Genomic DNA, 14946 nt, shown 5'->3' with positions numbered 1-14946 from the left:
ACCACAGCTAACATGCTTAATGCCCACTTACCCCATGTTCACGGAGAGCAGAGGGATAATGTCGGTGCGGTCTGGATACTGGTATAAGATCCCATTGCTGCTGATTGGAAACACAAGACAAAAGTAGATAACTCAGCTAGTGCTGCCTGACCAGCACCACAAACCTCCCCACACTTTAGCCCAGCAGCTGTCATAAAAACTTCCCTCCCTGCTAGACACTGGATTCCTGCTGGTAGCACAGCACAGGTTGTGACGGGACTGAGCCACACGGATGCTACGAAAGGCTGGCTGTAGCTGTAGCCGTGTCCCTCAGCTAAGGAAGCACAGGTCAGCTCTGCACCTGGATATTGGATACAGTCTCGATGAGGGGATTTTTTCCTGGGCTTCAGGATCAATGATCTGTGGGGTTCTCTCTATCTCTAGCTATCATGGTACAGCATTAACAGGGCAGCAAGAAGAGTATAATTTACATCACGTGCAGGTTGGCCCAGGGGGCTTAGCTCCCAGGGCTGCTGCTATAAGCGACCAAGACTGGACTCAAGTCCCAGCTCTGGCTCTGCCTCGAGGGGTCACTTGGCTTTATTGGAGCTGAAACAATAGTGGGCTCCAAACAACACCCGATCTAGCAGCTGTGGGGGAGATCTGAAGGTCTGAGGGGTGTGGAGAAGGCCCACTCCTGCTCCTGGATAAAAGTTAGCCTTGTATTATGGTGCCAATCTGCTAAGGTCAATAAGGGCTGACGGGTCGGTGTCTTTCCATCCTGAACTTGCCCCAGGGTGTCCAGGCTCCACTAGCCAAGGCCGTTCGTGCCAGGCAATGAGGCTTTCCCACTGCACTGCCTTCCCTCAGCACTCCACACCCCAAGCCTGTCAGCGCGCCCCTGTAAACACAGTCCCAGCCCCCACCTGAGCACCACAAAGCAGGTCTTCCAGTGCTCCTTCCCCAGGTACGAAGTCCCAGCCTTGTAATGCAGGATGCCTTCTTTAGTGACTGAGTTCTCAGGAGATGCGTAAAGGGAAGGGGCCGGTCCCAATGCCTCATCCATGGGGTCCTCCCAGTGAACGAGGCCATAGAAGCGCACGAGCACATCGGAAGCCTGGGAGAGACAGACCGAGCAAAGTGTTACCAATCTCCCAGGCCTAACAGCAATGGGGCTAATCCCAGGGACAGCGGCAGGGGAGCCCGTACTGCAGGAGTCACATCTCCAGGACTGGCTGAGAGCCTTAAGGGCCTGGTCAGAAAAGGACTGGGCAGCAAGTCAGAGAGTCACTCCTGCCAGAGACTACATGGCACACGGATTAATATAGCGCAGAGCACCTTCCACCGGTTCCAAACAACTGAACTCAGACCAGCCCTCTGCAGGATAGATGGGACACTGAAGGACCCCGCTGCTGAAACTGCAGCCACCTCTGGGGTGGTGTGGAGCAGCGAACAGACCACAGGGACAGGCGGCGAGGACTGATCTGCACAGTTCGGTTAATGCCTGTGGGAAGAGGGCACTGCAGAGCAGAGCACAGGAGTCCAATAAGAAGCCCCTCTCTGCGAAGGTGCATGGATAAGAAGAGACGTCAGTGAAGAAAATATTTCCAGATATCCCTAATTCCCACCTCACCTCGCACTTTGACTCTTGGGCCACAAACTTGGCCAGCGCCAGCTTCTCCATAGTGGCGTCGGTAAGGATACTGGGGTACGGTGGCTCTCGGCAGCCTTTGACCATGGCTGACTTCAAGGAGACCAGGAAGAACCTGGGGGAGGGGGGAACAGAGATCTTTGCTGAGGTCACTTCTCGGACTCGCCCCCCTCTGGAGCACAATTCACAAGGACAGCTGGGATGCCAGCTCAGAAAGGACAGTGCAGACTCAGTCAGGTCCGCCAGGGCAGACCCATGCCCCCTACCGATATCGCAGGGGGGCTCACAAGGTTCAACCTACATGGTTCCAACTGCAGGATGGGGGCCCAAAGGTGCTAAAGGGTCTTGATATAAAGTAAGAGTCCAAGGAAATGGAAGCTTTGAAGCCGCTAGTCCCTGGGAAGGAGCCTGAGAATGCTCCTCTCAGGGCCCTGAACTTACAAAGCCCTGTTGAAGTAACCCACTGGGAAGGAAAACAGAACATGTCGGCTGGCTTAGGATAGAGCAGTCCAGAGTGCTGCCTAAGAGCTCACATGGGGCCTAAAGAGTCCAAGAGGGCACAAACCACCTTCTCCCTGGCCCAACACTGAGAGCAGAGCTGCAGATTTGCCAGGGAACTCAAAACCCGACAATTTGTCCTCATCCCTGTTCTGTTTGGGGCCAGTCCCCCTGATCATGGGGGAGAAGGCTGATGTCAAACCTTCATTCTGCAGTAAGAACAGGCAAAGCCATTCACAGCAAAACACAGTCACCCCAGTGGGTCTTGGGAACCAAACACACGCAAGCAGTGCAAAGATAATTCGAGGGGTATTTAAAGCAGCAGGCCCTGCAGACAGCACCATGTCAACCAGTTGGGAGCATTTCACAACTTTTAATGCAATCAAAGTCAAACCGTTTGTGGGGCTAAACTGTTGTAGTTAAACCAACCCTCAAATCTGAGCAACAGCCCTGGGACTTTTAAACAACAACGAGAGAGCGGTTGTGAGATCCAGCCCCGCCCCCAACGCTGCCCTTCATTAGAATCACTTGTATTTGCTGCACAAGTCATTTCACAGATCTAAGGGAAGTGGCCGAGAAGTAGCCCCAGGCACATGGAAAGAGCAACCCATCTGCGCACTCCAGTCTTGCTTACTCTGTAAGGGCCACATCAGCGGTGTCCAGCAGGAACTGCTTCCGACGATTGGTGCAGACCAGCGTCACTGTCTGCTGATCCAGGCCAACCTGCCGTGGTAACACACAATTAGGGAGGCTCATTAGGGAGGCAGAGGAGCAGGATGGGGACAAGGCTTTGGAAAGGCACCAGCGTGCCCTGGAAAGGCCGATGTACTACTGGCTAAAAGCCATAGCGGGAGCCAGCAGCGGGGGCTGTGTCGGAGCCCAAGTGACAGAGCAACAGCTGGGATGGGATGACGTTGGCAGGTACAGGTGGCACCAGAGGGCCAAGGAGGCAAAGGTGCTGCCCTCTGCACCTCCAGTTAGGTCGCTGGCATTGAGGCTGCAAATCTGCCGGCCAGTGAAGATTCACTCTTCAGCATCTTCCAACCACTCCTGACTCCATTGGGAATTGCTGCTTCTGAGTGGCACAAAGCCCCTCTTGGTACCTCTGTGATGCTCTCACGTCCCAACAGCGAGAGAAGGAGGGACAGACCCCGGGACTGGAAAAGCCAAGCAAAGCAAGAGGCATTTTCCTGCGCATCTCCTCTGCTTTCCCCAGCGCATTGCTACGCCCTGCGAGCGACAGGCCTGGATGAGCTGCTGTGAGTTCAGCCTGGACTCACCGAGATGTAGTCTAGCTCATTGTACGAAACGGTCTCCTCCACCAAGTACGGTTTTTCTGCTGCTCCTAGCACAGGACAGGTGTATGAGCAGGTGGGGAGGACACTCCCAAAACGCAGTACAGAGATTTGCCCAGATCTCGCCCACCGCCTAGCAGCCGTAGCTCAGTCTGCAGAACTAGCAGCCCAGGGATTCTGAGGAGCAGGAGGAGGGGATCTGAACTTCCAGGGGCCGGAAGGGTTGTCCCTGGCAGACTAGCTGGTGAGGTACAGTGCCTGTTACCTAAGCAGGTCTGCACCTCTCTGGTTCCCCCAACAGCTGAGAAGTAGCATTACGACTGTCCTGGAGCCAGCTGGTTGTGTATGGACCTGTGGGGCATGTACTCCACACGCCACCCTCACAATACATCTACAGGTAACCCCCCTGCTGAACCTAAAGCCCCCTGCCAGCCTCCATAGTGCCTCCCAGGAAGGTAATTTAGAGAGGCCCCTGGGATGGGATACCTTTCCGGATCAGGTAAACGTAACAGTCCGTCAGCAGGACATAGAGCAGCTGAAGATTCCCCTCCATGTGCCCGGTGCTCATTCGGATCATCTGTGAGAAAAGGAGAGAGACGCCTCATAAAGAACAGAGCTCCCAGCTCGCGGCTCACAACGCAGCCGGGCCACAGCTCCGCCTGCACTGTGCACAGCTACGAGCTTCGGGATCTGGGCAGCACGCGGTGGCCTCCAACATGGCTAACGTGCACTTTGGCTCTCTAGCCCAGATGAGACCAACCCGTGAAATAACCATGCTCCCGGACTGCGCCACAGCCGTTGAAATGCCCCAGTCTCACCTGCTCCAGAAGGCAGACGTGGGGTAACTGGGCCATGCACTAATGATATTATTACTGAGCCCAGCCCCACGGCAGCTTTCCTAGTGCAGATGGGACCTGCCGGACAGATAAGGAATACGTATGGAGAGGAACCCACCAGTTCCCAAATGCCAATGCCTCCTTCTCATCCTTCAATAACCCACATTCGGCACCACAGCTGCTACCAGGGAGGCTGAGGAAAGAGTTTGCCTCCACGTGGCCAGACTTACCCTGAACAGCTGCTCCTCATTCTCCCGGAAGACATGGATCATCAGCAGCAATAGATGGTTGTTATCCACCCTGAGTGAGGAGAGAAGTGGGAAGGAGGGTTTGATATGTAGGGAGACATATCTCAGGGGCCCCGAGTGCAGCCCAGAGATGCAGTGGTGGAGGCCCCCAGGTCCCAGCCTGCAGTGGGATGATGAGGTGGCACTGCACGCTCTGGAGTCCTGGGGTGAGCTCAGCTCCGAACCTGCCACTCACCTGCGAACTGCTTCTGTGGCCACTGTGCCAAGGGCCGGCAGGGGATGTGGCCAGGTGGCCACCCACTGGAGCAATGACTATACAGGGTAAGGCAGCTATTCCCCCCCAACCCCCCCATCCTACCTCCTGCGCCCCGCCCCTGCCTAGCCTGCACTCCCCAGAAGGGCCTGCCTTCCCAGAGGGAAAACCTGGGACTCCCCTGGTTTATGGGTTACTCTGTTCAGTTCATATCAAGGCCTCTATCCCTGTCCTGGGCACCCTAGTCAATCATTTCAACACCCCAATCCCAGCACCCAGACAAAGCCAATGGCAAACTCCAGCTAAAAGGAGCCAACTCTTACAGAAACCCCCAATTCCAAAAGGCAGACCCCACCCTGCCCGAAAATCACCCCCAACTCCCAGCTCTTTCAGACCAAGGAGGGGAGCAAACTGTCACCCACAGCTTCTCTTCGCGCCCATGGAGGGAAAACTTCATCCTGAGAGCCATTCCCCCACATTGCTGCTTTCCAGGTCCCGTCCCGAGCTCCTCAGAGTCGGAGCCGGGCTGCTGCAAAGATACCCCCTTCCCCTCTGCCTTACCTGAACTCCGATGGATGGGCCATTTCCGATGGGCTGCCCTGGCCCTCCTCCACCCCCGAGTCATCAGCGCTGCTCAGAGAGGGACTGGGCTGGTCTCCTTTCAGCCTGCTGAATGCCTCCGTGTGGCCAGTCTCCGTTTCGCTGGCTTGGGCTTTATCTGCCTCCTGAGCGTTTTCTACCGCCCCAGCCGTTTCTCCCTCTCCTCCTTCTTCCTCTTGTCCAGCAGTCTCAGGGCTACCAGGAACATGTGGCGGTTGGCCAGCCCCTGCAGAGTCATGGTTGCCACCACCTGGCGCAGGAGAGTTTGGACTCTCAACGGTAAAGCGGTAGAAGTCCATGGGGGTCGAAATCCCCTCGCCATAGCTGCCAGAGGGCGGCCCATCCGGGGACTCCCCTGGTATGCCAGTCCGAAAGGACTGCTCAGGGGGCTCGACAGGGCAGTTCCAGCCACTGGGGTCCAGCTGCCCGTTCAGTCTGTCGATCACTTTGCTCAGGGGCTGCCCCACGCTATTCATGGAGGTGTCCTTCATCTCTGGGATCCGCAGGCCCAGCTGGCTCAGGGCTGAGTGCCTGCTGCTCTCTCCTGGCCTCTCCTGGCCCGCTGGAGAGGGCGGCGTGCTGTCTATCTTCAGCTCAGCTCCTTCGCTCAGTCTGTTCAGGCCACCATCCCCGCCAGCTGCTGTGGCACTGGGGGCAGGGGGGTTCACCATTTCCTCCAATTTCACCTTCTTTTTCTTGCCGGTTTTCTTCTTTTTAGCTAATCTGCAAGGGGAGAAACCTGCACTGATGTTACCAGAGCCTAACCTTGCCCTCTGTGCCCATGGGAGGGAACCCTGGGCTCCCTCTTGCGCTCCAGGTTATTCCTCATATGAGTGGGGTAGTTTTTCTACTGCACAAACAATGGGCTAGAGGAGAAAAGCCCAGGGGTGTATTTTCAGAGCTGAACAGGAAGACGCACAGCACAGCACCTTTCATCCAAGAACCACACTGCCCCCTGCTGCCATTAACTGAAGCTGCACAACACTCCTGTCAGCTTGGCAGTATTAGTCCCTGCTACAGATGGGGAAATGGAGGCAGAAAAAAGTTACGTGACTTGCCCAAGGACACTAGGTGAGAGTCAGTGGCAGAAAGAATCCAAGTCTCCCGACTCTCGTTCAGCCTGTTCTAAGCACTGGCCTTCCCTGCCTCCGGCCAGCCCACTGGATTTGTTGTAGCCTCTCTACTTGCATTCAAAATATTCCCTGTCTCCATGCCAGGCCTCTCAAGAAAGGCAGAAAATGTGACATTCTTGGGGACCAGTGTTCTGACAAGGGAGAGGGTGTAATTCCCCATCAATCTGAAATGGGGAGCCAGGAAGTGAAGAACCATCTCCAGTTCAAAGCAGCTTCTCTCATGCCCTCCACCAGCAGCAGGAGGTACCATGAGCTCACACTGAGCAAAACTGAGAAGGACTTTGAATGGTCTCAAATCCACTGGACAAAACCATGGCAATTAGAGCTGGTTTCCAGTTTGTGGAGTCAGGTTTCAGAGGGGCAGCCATGCATGGAGTGGAAAATACAGAAGGCAGGTATAAATATACGGCACATGAAAAGATGGGAGTTGCCTTAGCACTGACCCCCCACGTGGTAACAAGGCCACTTCCACCCTAGTTGAAGGCCAATGGCATATTGGGCTGCATTAGTAGGAGCACTGCCAGCAGATCAAGGGAAGTGATTATTTCCCCTCTATTCAGCACTGGTGAGGCCACACCTGGAGTACTGTGCCCGGTTTTGGTCCCCACACTACAGAAGGGATGTGGACAAATTGGAAATAGTCCAGCGGAGGGCAATGAAAATGATCAGGGGGCTGGAACACATGACTTATGAGGAGAGGCTGAGGGAACTGGGGTTATTTAGTCTGCAGAAGAGAAGAGTGAGGGGGGATTTGATAGCAGCCTTCAATGACCTGAAGTGGGGGTTCCAAAGAGGATGGAGCTCGGCCGTTCTCAGTGGCAGCAGATGACAGAACAAAGAGTAATCGTCTCAAATTGCAGTGGGAGAGGTCTAGGCTGGATATTAGGAAGCACTATTTCACTAGGAGGGTGGTGAAGCATTGAAATGGGTTACCCAGGGAGAGGGTAGAATCTCCATCCTGAGAGGTTTTTAAGGTCAGGCTTGACAAAGCCCTGGCTGGGATGATTTAGTTGGGAATTGGTCCTGCTTTGAGCAAGGGGTTGACTAGATACCTCCTGATGTCCCTTCCAACCCTGATATTCTGTGATTCTATGAGTTCCAACAGTTGACAAGAAGGGGTGAATATCAACACAGGGAAAATAACTTTTTGTAGTGCTAACGAGGCCAATTCAATCATGGTGGATGTGGCTTCTTGTCAACCGTTGGGAATGGGCCACATCCACACTAAATGAATTGGCCTCATTAGCACTGACCCCCCGCCACCCTTGGTAAGGCAGCTCCCATCTTTTCAGGTGCTGTGTATTTATACTTGCTACTGTATTTTTCACTCTGTGCATCTGATGAAGTGGGTTTTAGCCCATGAAAGCTTATGCCCAAATAAATTTGTTAGTGGCTAAGGCAGGGGTGGGCCACATTGGATACAGAAATTGTATGGCGGGCCGGGTAGGGAAGGCCAGGGGAGGTTATGCCTCCCCGAACAGCTGTGGAAGTAGATAAAAGGATAAAGGGAATTTGAACGCAGATATCTTAGTTTCTAGGAACAGAGAAAGAGTCAGGCTAACACTAGCTCTAATAACGCGAGATTTCAAGGCCAGGCCTGGGCAAGTGGAAAGTGAGTGGGGAAAAAGCTGTAAGAGAGACTGTTTTTCGACCTTGTGTTAGATAAGAATGGAACACAGACTGTAGCAGGAACTGCGGAGAAAAGTAAGATATCAGAAGGAATATGTATAAACAAGATGCAGTTGTTGATCATTATTGTCTACTTCCACACAGCAAAGCATGGCCTGGCCCCTGCCCCCTAGCCAGCCCCCCAGAATCTCCACCCCCATCCAACCCTCCCTACTCCCCACCCCTGACTGCCCCCCAAGGACTCCTGCATCCTATCCAAACACCCCTGCTCTCTGCCCCCTGACCGCCCCCCTGGGACTCCCGCCCCTGTCCAACCCTCCCTGCTGTCCCTGCCCCACATTACCTGTGGGGTGGGGGAAAGAGGGGCTCAGTCCTTTCCCAGTGCGTTTCCCCTGCTCGTTTGGCTGCTCTCCCTGTCTGGGCTTGGCTCCTGGGGATGGGCTAGATATACTGAGGGTGGAGGCGGGCCCTGTCCCCAGCAGCAGGGCCCAGGCCCCTTGACTGCCCCCCTGCAATCTGTCCTGTTCCTCGCCCCCCCACAGAACCTCCCCTGCTCCCGGCCCCCTGGAGCACCAGGTCTGGCAGCGCTATGGCCGTGCCACCTGGCCGGAGCTGCAGCTGCGCTGCCCAGGTGCTGAGGGAACTGTGATGGAGAGGGCAGCAGGGAGGGAGGGGAGCAAAAGGGGAGGGTCCAGGGGCTAGCTTCAGCCCCGCTCACTGCGCGGGGCCGGATCGGCTGCAAGCCTGTCCTGACCCCGCTCCCCGGCAGGAGCTCGGGGGCCAGAGGGAAGGGGCCTGCGGGCCGTCGTTTGCCCCACTCTACTCTAAGGTGCCAGTTTATAGAGGACATTCAACATAACTGTGGAGTGCCTCTAGCTGCCAGTAGAGGGAGCAGTACACCCACCACACTGATCCTTTTTCTAGTTCCAGACACTCTGGACACTGCGGTTCTCATACAAATGTGGAAGGTGGCGTTCTGGGTGCTTGTGCCACAGACATGAACAGGCTCAAAGTCAGGGTTGCTGCTATTAAGGGCCAGAACACCTATTATCCTGTTCCCTTTGGCTGGGTGCTGAGCATAGGGAGGTTCCCCAGAGAAAGCAGAATGCAATCCGAACCCTCTCACTGGCCTCCCAGCATTGGAGAAAGCCTGGCAGGTCAGAAGTAGCAGCTGTTTCTTTGCTTCTGTGAGACCACTGCCCTTTCCCCCAGCTATCAGGTAGCTGGACATGCACCAGGCTGGGACACCACAGGGTGAACAGGGGCAAGAAACTTCTGGGGAGAACCCAGGGTATTACTGCAGGGGGGGTTAGTGGTTCAGTAGGGTCACCCTCCTCTTCGGTCTGGTCTCAATCAATGCCCTCATTGGGCTCTTGGAAGTATTGACTTTCTGATGGGAAACTAAACAGAGGTTCTGTGATCACTGGAGAGCCCGCGGCACTTGCTGTGTGCCAGGAGCATCACTTGGGAGTTGCTCTGGAGAGAGGTATTATCAAACAGTAACCCCCCATCAGACATTCACAGGCCAAGAAAGCAATACAGGTGTGCAGATTTAAAGGATAAACGTTTAAAACAGTACGTGGCTTCTCTGCTGATGATAAATTGTCAGCCAGCTTCCCCGGGGCTGGAGGAACAAGATCTGATGCATCTACAGCAAATCAGCTTGTGCCTAGAAATCTATAGCTCTCACCAGGTGGACTTTCCTAGCCAGAGGTCAGACTGTGCCAAGGCCACCCTGCACACGGCATCTTCATCAGCCTACCAAGGGGGTGGCATATAATCAGCCTCCACCGACTGATGTCCTTCATGGGGTTTGTTTCTAGGCTGGTCAGGCATCTCGAGGCCATAGGGGAAGAGGCCTGGCAGCCTTGAATGAAGGAATGAATCAGCTGATGCCATTAGCAGGAGGAGGATGGAGGAGACCTAGAAGGTTCAGATTCTGCACCAGGAAACAGCTGATATGCACCAAGCTAAATGCAGGGTGCTGTGCTGAGGGTACTACGGGAGATGTACCTGAGATGGGCAGCAGGAATAAAAAGCGGCTAATACGTATGAAATCAGTCTGAAAAGGATTGTTTTCTTAGTGCCAGCCCTGCATGCTCAAGGATCGGAAAGTTAGTCCCAGGGGACCACAACTGTGGCTCTCGTTTGACGATATTCCATTCTGTTCCCCATGCTATAGCATCAGTTTCTTAAAATTCGAAGGCCAGATTTTCAAGACACGTCTGCACCTGGCAGTTCCCATTGAGAACAATGGAGGAATGCTGCCTCGTCCCCCACTGAGAACAATGGGTGTTGATGGGTGCTGAGCATGTTGGAAAGTCTGGCCCCGGAGATATGAAACAAGAACCCAGAATCTCTGCCTGCCGGGCTCTCAGTTCCAGCAATAACCCCCCGGTTGTCCAAGTGAGAGCACATGGAAAATGCTGGCTCCCTCCCACAACTAACTTGCAGACCCTCTCCTTGTGTTTGGGAGGCATGGCACCGACCTGATGACTTCCAGCTCCGTGCCGCTCTCCAGCTGGTCTGTGCCTTCCGTCGTGGTGTCCATCCTCTCCAGGGAGGCGGTGTGCGCAGGGGTGGTTTCGGCGGAGGACAGCGCTTCAGCCTTTTCCTCGTTGAAGGGGTTGTAGCGCTGCGTTGGACTCTTCATGGAAGACTTGCTGCCATTCAGATCAGAGGCCACGGAGTGCGGGCAGCTGAGAGTGTCTGTTAGGTCTCCATCTGGGAAAGAGAAGAGGGGAAAAACCAGGACCCCAGTCAGCTGCTATTACGGGAGCAGGAATTCCCCACTGAGCTTCTGGACCTGGATAGAGTGAGGCTGCAGGCATGGCGCGCAATGCGGACTCCGAAAGGTCCCGGCCCAGAGCACCATTCTGACTTGCTAATCAAATTGCTCATTAGGATCAGCATTTGGGAGTCTCCTGCAGGCAGCGGGCATTCAGTAGGGAGAGGGCATATGTGGGCAGGTAGGAGAGAGCCCAGTGCCACAGACGGAATCAGTGCCACAGACGGCATTTCCCAGCAAATGGAAAGTAACGCCTGAAAACAGAAGTTCAATGTTCAGACAGTGCCTGTCTAGGCAGCCTTTGAATAGGATCACAGTCTGATGGGAGCTCCTGGTACAGGAGGGTCTATCCGCACTGGTACATCACAGGCGAGGCAATAGAGAAAAATCAGACCTCAGTTCCATTGTGCTCCTCAGTAAATGGCAGCTGCCTGCAGGAGGCTCAGAAACACCCACTGGACACTGGGGGAAACAACCTGCAGACACTGGAATCAGAGGATGTTTGTGCCTGACCAAGGTGCCATTTGCCTCTAGCCTCAACGGGCTCAGAACGCAGGTGCAGTGGGAGGAGGGCCATGCAAACATACACAGGCAGCGCTGGAGAAGTGCAAAGCTTCCCTCGCAAGTTGGGCACGTGTGAGAGGAAGACCTGAATAGCATCAATTACACTGACTTCTTCAGGACCAAGCCACAGCTGCTCTCTGAGCTGCTGTGCAGAAACCCCAGGGATGGCAGGGACCAGAGGAGCTGCTGTGGATTGAATATCTTGCATTGTTCAACACCACCACCCTAGCTTATGGAGCAACACTGACTGGGTCCAAGACTGATGTGACCAATCTTAACTGGCTGGCTGGTAGCACAGTGACTGCAAACCAGGGCCAACCAGTAAAGAAATTATCCTTCTGATCTTATAGGTCTGGTGATTTAAAGACCCCTAGAAAAAAAGAGCTTCATTAACTTCACCAAAGTTTCTGATGAGAAATCAGAGAAAAAGTTCAGAGAAACTATCCGAGCAGGGGCATCCAGTTCTCCACAAAGGGGTAGTGGTGGATTTAGCTGCCTTTTCCCTGTGGAGCTCAGGTTCCATTAATGCGCAGACTCCCTTTGCCAGGAGCTCTCTGCTTTGGAAAGAGAAGTTCTGAGATTGCAGTGGATAGACCGTTACAGCAGATGCTACTTTCCTCCTGATAGACAATAAACAGAGGAGTCTGCGGGGTGGGCAGAGAAATACATCACTCATCCAGCAGCAAGAGAGAAGAAATGACACAGGGAACGAAAAAGTTTTAGTACAACCGGCTGGGCCGATGTTAGTGGTAATCGACAGAAGATACTGATTTGTGGACTCGCGCAATTCTCACTCAGGGTTATCTGTCCACAAAATCAAGTCAGGTAAAGGAACACTACCATGCCCTTCAGACAGATATTCTTAGGCCAGATAAGAATCTATCAATGTTCCTGCAAGCAGGGATTTTAAGGAAGTGTTAGCAGGAAATTAATTTCAGATTCATGATCACGAGTGTTTGCAGTGGAAGCCACACCCTAAAGCATTGGGCTCAGCGAATCAAGAAACAGAAACAATAGCCTGCTACGCTTAACAGAATTAAGAGACTCTGTCCAGTAATTTACACTTGACAGGTAGGTTTTGCATTAGGAAAACAAACAGGTTTTTATAAAATCCAATGTTAAGAGACGGTTTGTGAATATTAATGTTGAAATGGTGTTTTTGTTTAAATTTAAGCATTGCCCTGTCATACCATTGCATAGATGCAAAAGTAAAACTGACTGGTCTATTTTCACTAGGGTCACCACATGTCCCAATTTTACAGGGACAGTCCCGATTTTTGGTTCCTATTACTCCTCCACCCCTGTCCCGATTTTTAACACTTGCTGTCTGGTCACCCTAATTTTCACCATCCAAATTGAGTAAAACAGAAAAATTAAATGACTTTTTTAAGTTCTATTTCAATTTCAGCCACCAATTTGTTACCTTTATTACCAATAAGGTTATTTGGTTTTGTCTAAAATACAGGATTTTATTCTGACAGGGTCCATTTAAATGAGGAAGGATGAACGGAGGGGTACAAATTCTTAACTGTTTGCTTTTTGTGTATATGGCTAAAAATCCATTTAGTAAGCTAAGGTAGAAGAGAAGGGTCTTTTTGATGCAAGCAAGGTTATTGCAGTGAGGTTTGATCAGTACTGCAAAATCGGATCCTTATGATTCAGTGCCTGACCTTGCAATCTGACCCCCATGGGTGGCACCATGCCCCCAAGGATCAGACTGCACAGGTGGGGCTGTGTTATAGTGGCATGAATGGAAATTGCTCATAGAAGCAGCACAGATCTCGCACAGTAAGGAGGATTAAACCACAGCCCACGCAACAACACAGACTACTAAGTAGCCCATTGTTTCTTATTTTAAAAATGAAATTAATATTCTCTGCATTTTCAAAGTGTATTTACAAGTTTAGGGAACAAACACCATTGTTATATTGGTATGAAACACCAGAATTAATCACAACCTCTCAAAGCCAATCAGGCTTGCCATAAAATGACACCCTGGATGCTGCCTGGCTGGGGGTAGGGAGGAAAGGGGAGATGACATGACAATAATAATTGATAATACGTACAGCACCAGGCCCACCTACTACACACCAACACCAAAACCAGCCACCAGGAGTGCTGTCCAATATCCCCTGTCCAGCAATCCACAGCTGCATCAAACCTAATTTCTTCCATCCATGGTAACCAAAGGGCCCAATCAAAACATTATGGCTAAAAAGCTCACAGCCTCTTCCAGAAGGAGCTGCTGTGAGTAAAGGTGGGGGGAACATTGGCTTTTGGGGGGAGGGAAATCACAGGTCCAGGACCCCTTGGTAGGAAGTGCTGGAGGGAACAGTGGCTGTGAGGAAACATCTACAGATTATTTCATTCCACTCTTTCCAGGAATGGTCAGAATAGCAGACGCTGTTAGTACCCTGGCTGCAGAGAACTCCAGAGCTAGGACAGACCCTGTGTTAACCACATGCAACTGCAACAGGAAAAGGTTCAGTGTTTTTTTTGTTTTCAGCTACTCAGTGTGCTCTGAAAACCAAAGAGTGTCTGTTGTGCTTGGAGAGAGAGAGAGAGAGAGAGAAAGTTTATAGAGAGGAGGGAATGTTAGAGACCAAAAGCCATCCTAATGGAATTCAAGCAGATCTTTACCAAAATGCTGTATGAGGTATCGGTTTGATGATGATAATACAAAAAAATTTCAGCTGAAGGAATCTATCAAGCTTTTAGGTAGAAATGACAGAAAATATATACGTATATTTCCTCCATGAGTAAAGAAGACAGATTTCCTAATCCAATTATATATGAACAATACACAGAGCTGTCTAGTCGTGTCTTTATGTGAGCGGAGATGATGTATTCCACGCAGAGAAAGCAGAACAGATTTCTATAAAATGAAGATGTGCCCTTTACTCTAAGAAATAAAGATTGCTGACAGCCAGGGTTAAAAAAGGGAACAATGACCAAACGAAATAAGGTCATTAGCTGAAGGTTATGGCTTTGATAGATATTTTAACCCAGGAGAAAAGCCTAAGTCAAGGCCTGGGGGGGGGGGAGAAAAAAAAACAACTTGCCTATAAATGAACAAAAAATCTATTTAAAGTTAAATTCCATCAGAAGCCATTTGCAATATCCTGTTGGGTAATTTATGAATGTAGATCTCTTGCAACATCCAGGCACACACCTGCTCATCAACACATCTGTTCTTTACCACATGAAGGAAATATACAGCTGTATACTGAGAAGGAATGCTTTGGTACTTTAGTTTATCACTACCTGATATACATTTGGGATGTTCCCTGATCACTGTGTGTCAGTTTCATTTAACGGGTTTCGTTATTAGTCTGGTAAAAAGATTCCCTTGTTAATCCAGCTCAGATAATATATTAATAATTTTATTAAACAAATTCAATTTCACTTGATAGAAACTTCAGCTCCAAGTGTCCTGAGCAGAGTATCTTAAAACCATCGGTCAGACACATAT

General features: G+C 51.7%; 1 protein-coding gene across 9 annotated transcripts in view; it reads right to left on the bottom strand.

Moving 5' to 3' along the window:
* PLEKHM2 (pleckstrin homology and RUN domain containing M2) overlaps nt 1–14946 on the bottom strand; it is a 54351-nt gene that overhangs the window by 5964 nt on the left and 33441 nt on the right. For all 9 annotated transcript variants that reach the window (XM_030537962.1, XM_030537954.1, XM_030537959.1 and 6 more), the window contains 9 exons: nt 10612–10846; nt 5322–6083; nt 4490–4559; nt 3910–4000; nt 3409–3473; nt 2763–2851; nt 1613–1745; nt 906–1096; nt 32–97 (listed from right to left, as the gene is read on the bottom strand). In XM_030537962.1, coding sequence (XP_030393822.1) covers nt 32–97; nt 906–1096; nt 1613–1745; nt 2763–2851; nt 3409–3473; nt 3910–4000; nt 4490–4559; nt 5322–6083; nt 10612–10846 — 1702 coding nt within the window. The remainder of the gene's footprint in view (nt 1–31; nt 98–905; nt 1097–1612; nt 1746–2762; nt 2852–3408; nt 3474–3909; nt 4001–4489; nt 4560–5321; nt 6084–10611; nt 10847–14946) is intronic.

This window comes from Gopherus evgoodei, chromosome 18, assembly GCF_007399415.2.
Source record: "Gopherus evgoodei ecotype Sinaloan lineage chromosome 18, rGopEvg1_v1.p, whole genome shotgun sequence".
Taxonomy (NCBI): Eukaryota; Metazoa; Chordata; order Testudines; family Testudinidae; genus Gopherus; species Gopherus evgoodei.
This window is presented reverse-complemented; position numbering and strand designations above follow the sequence as displayed.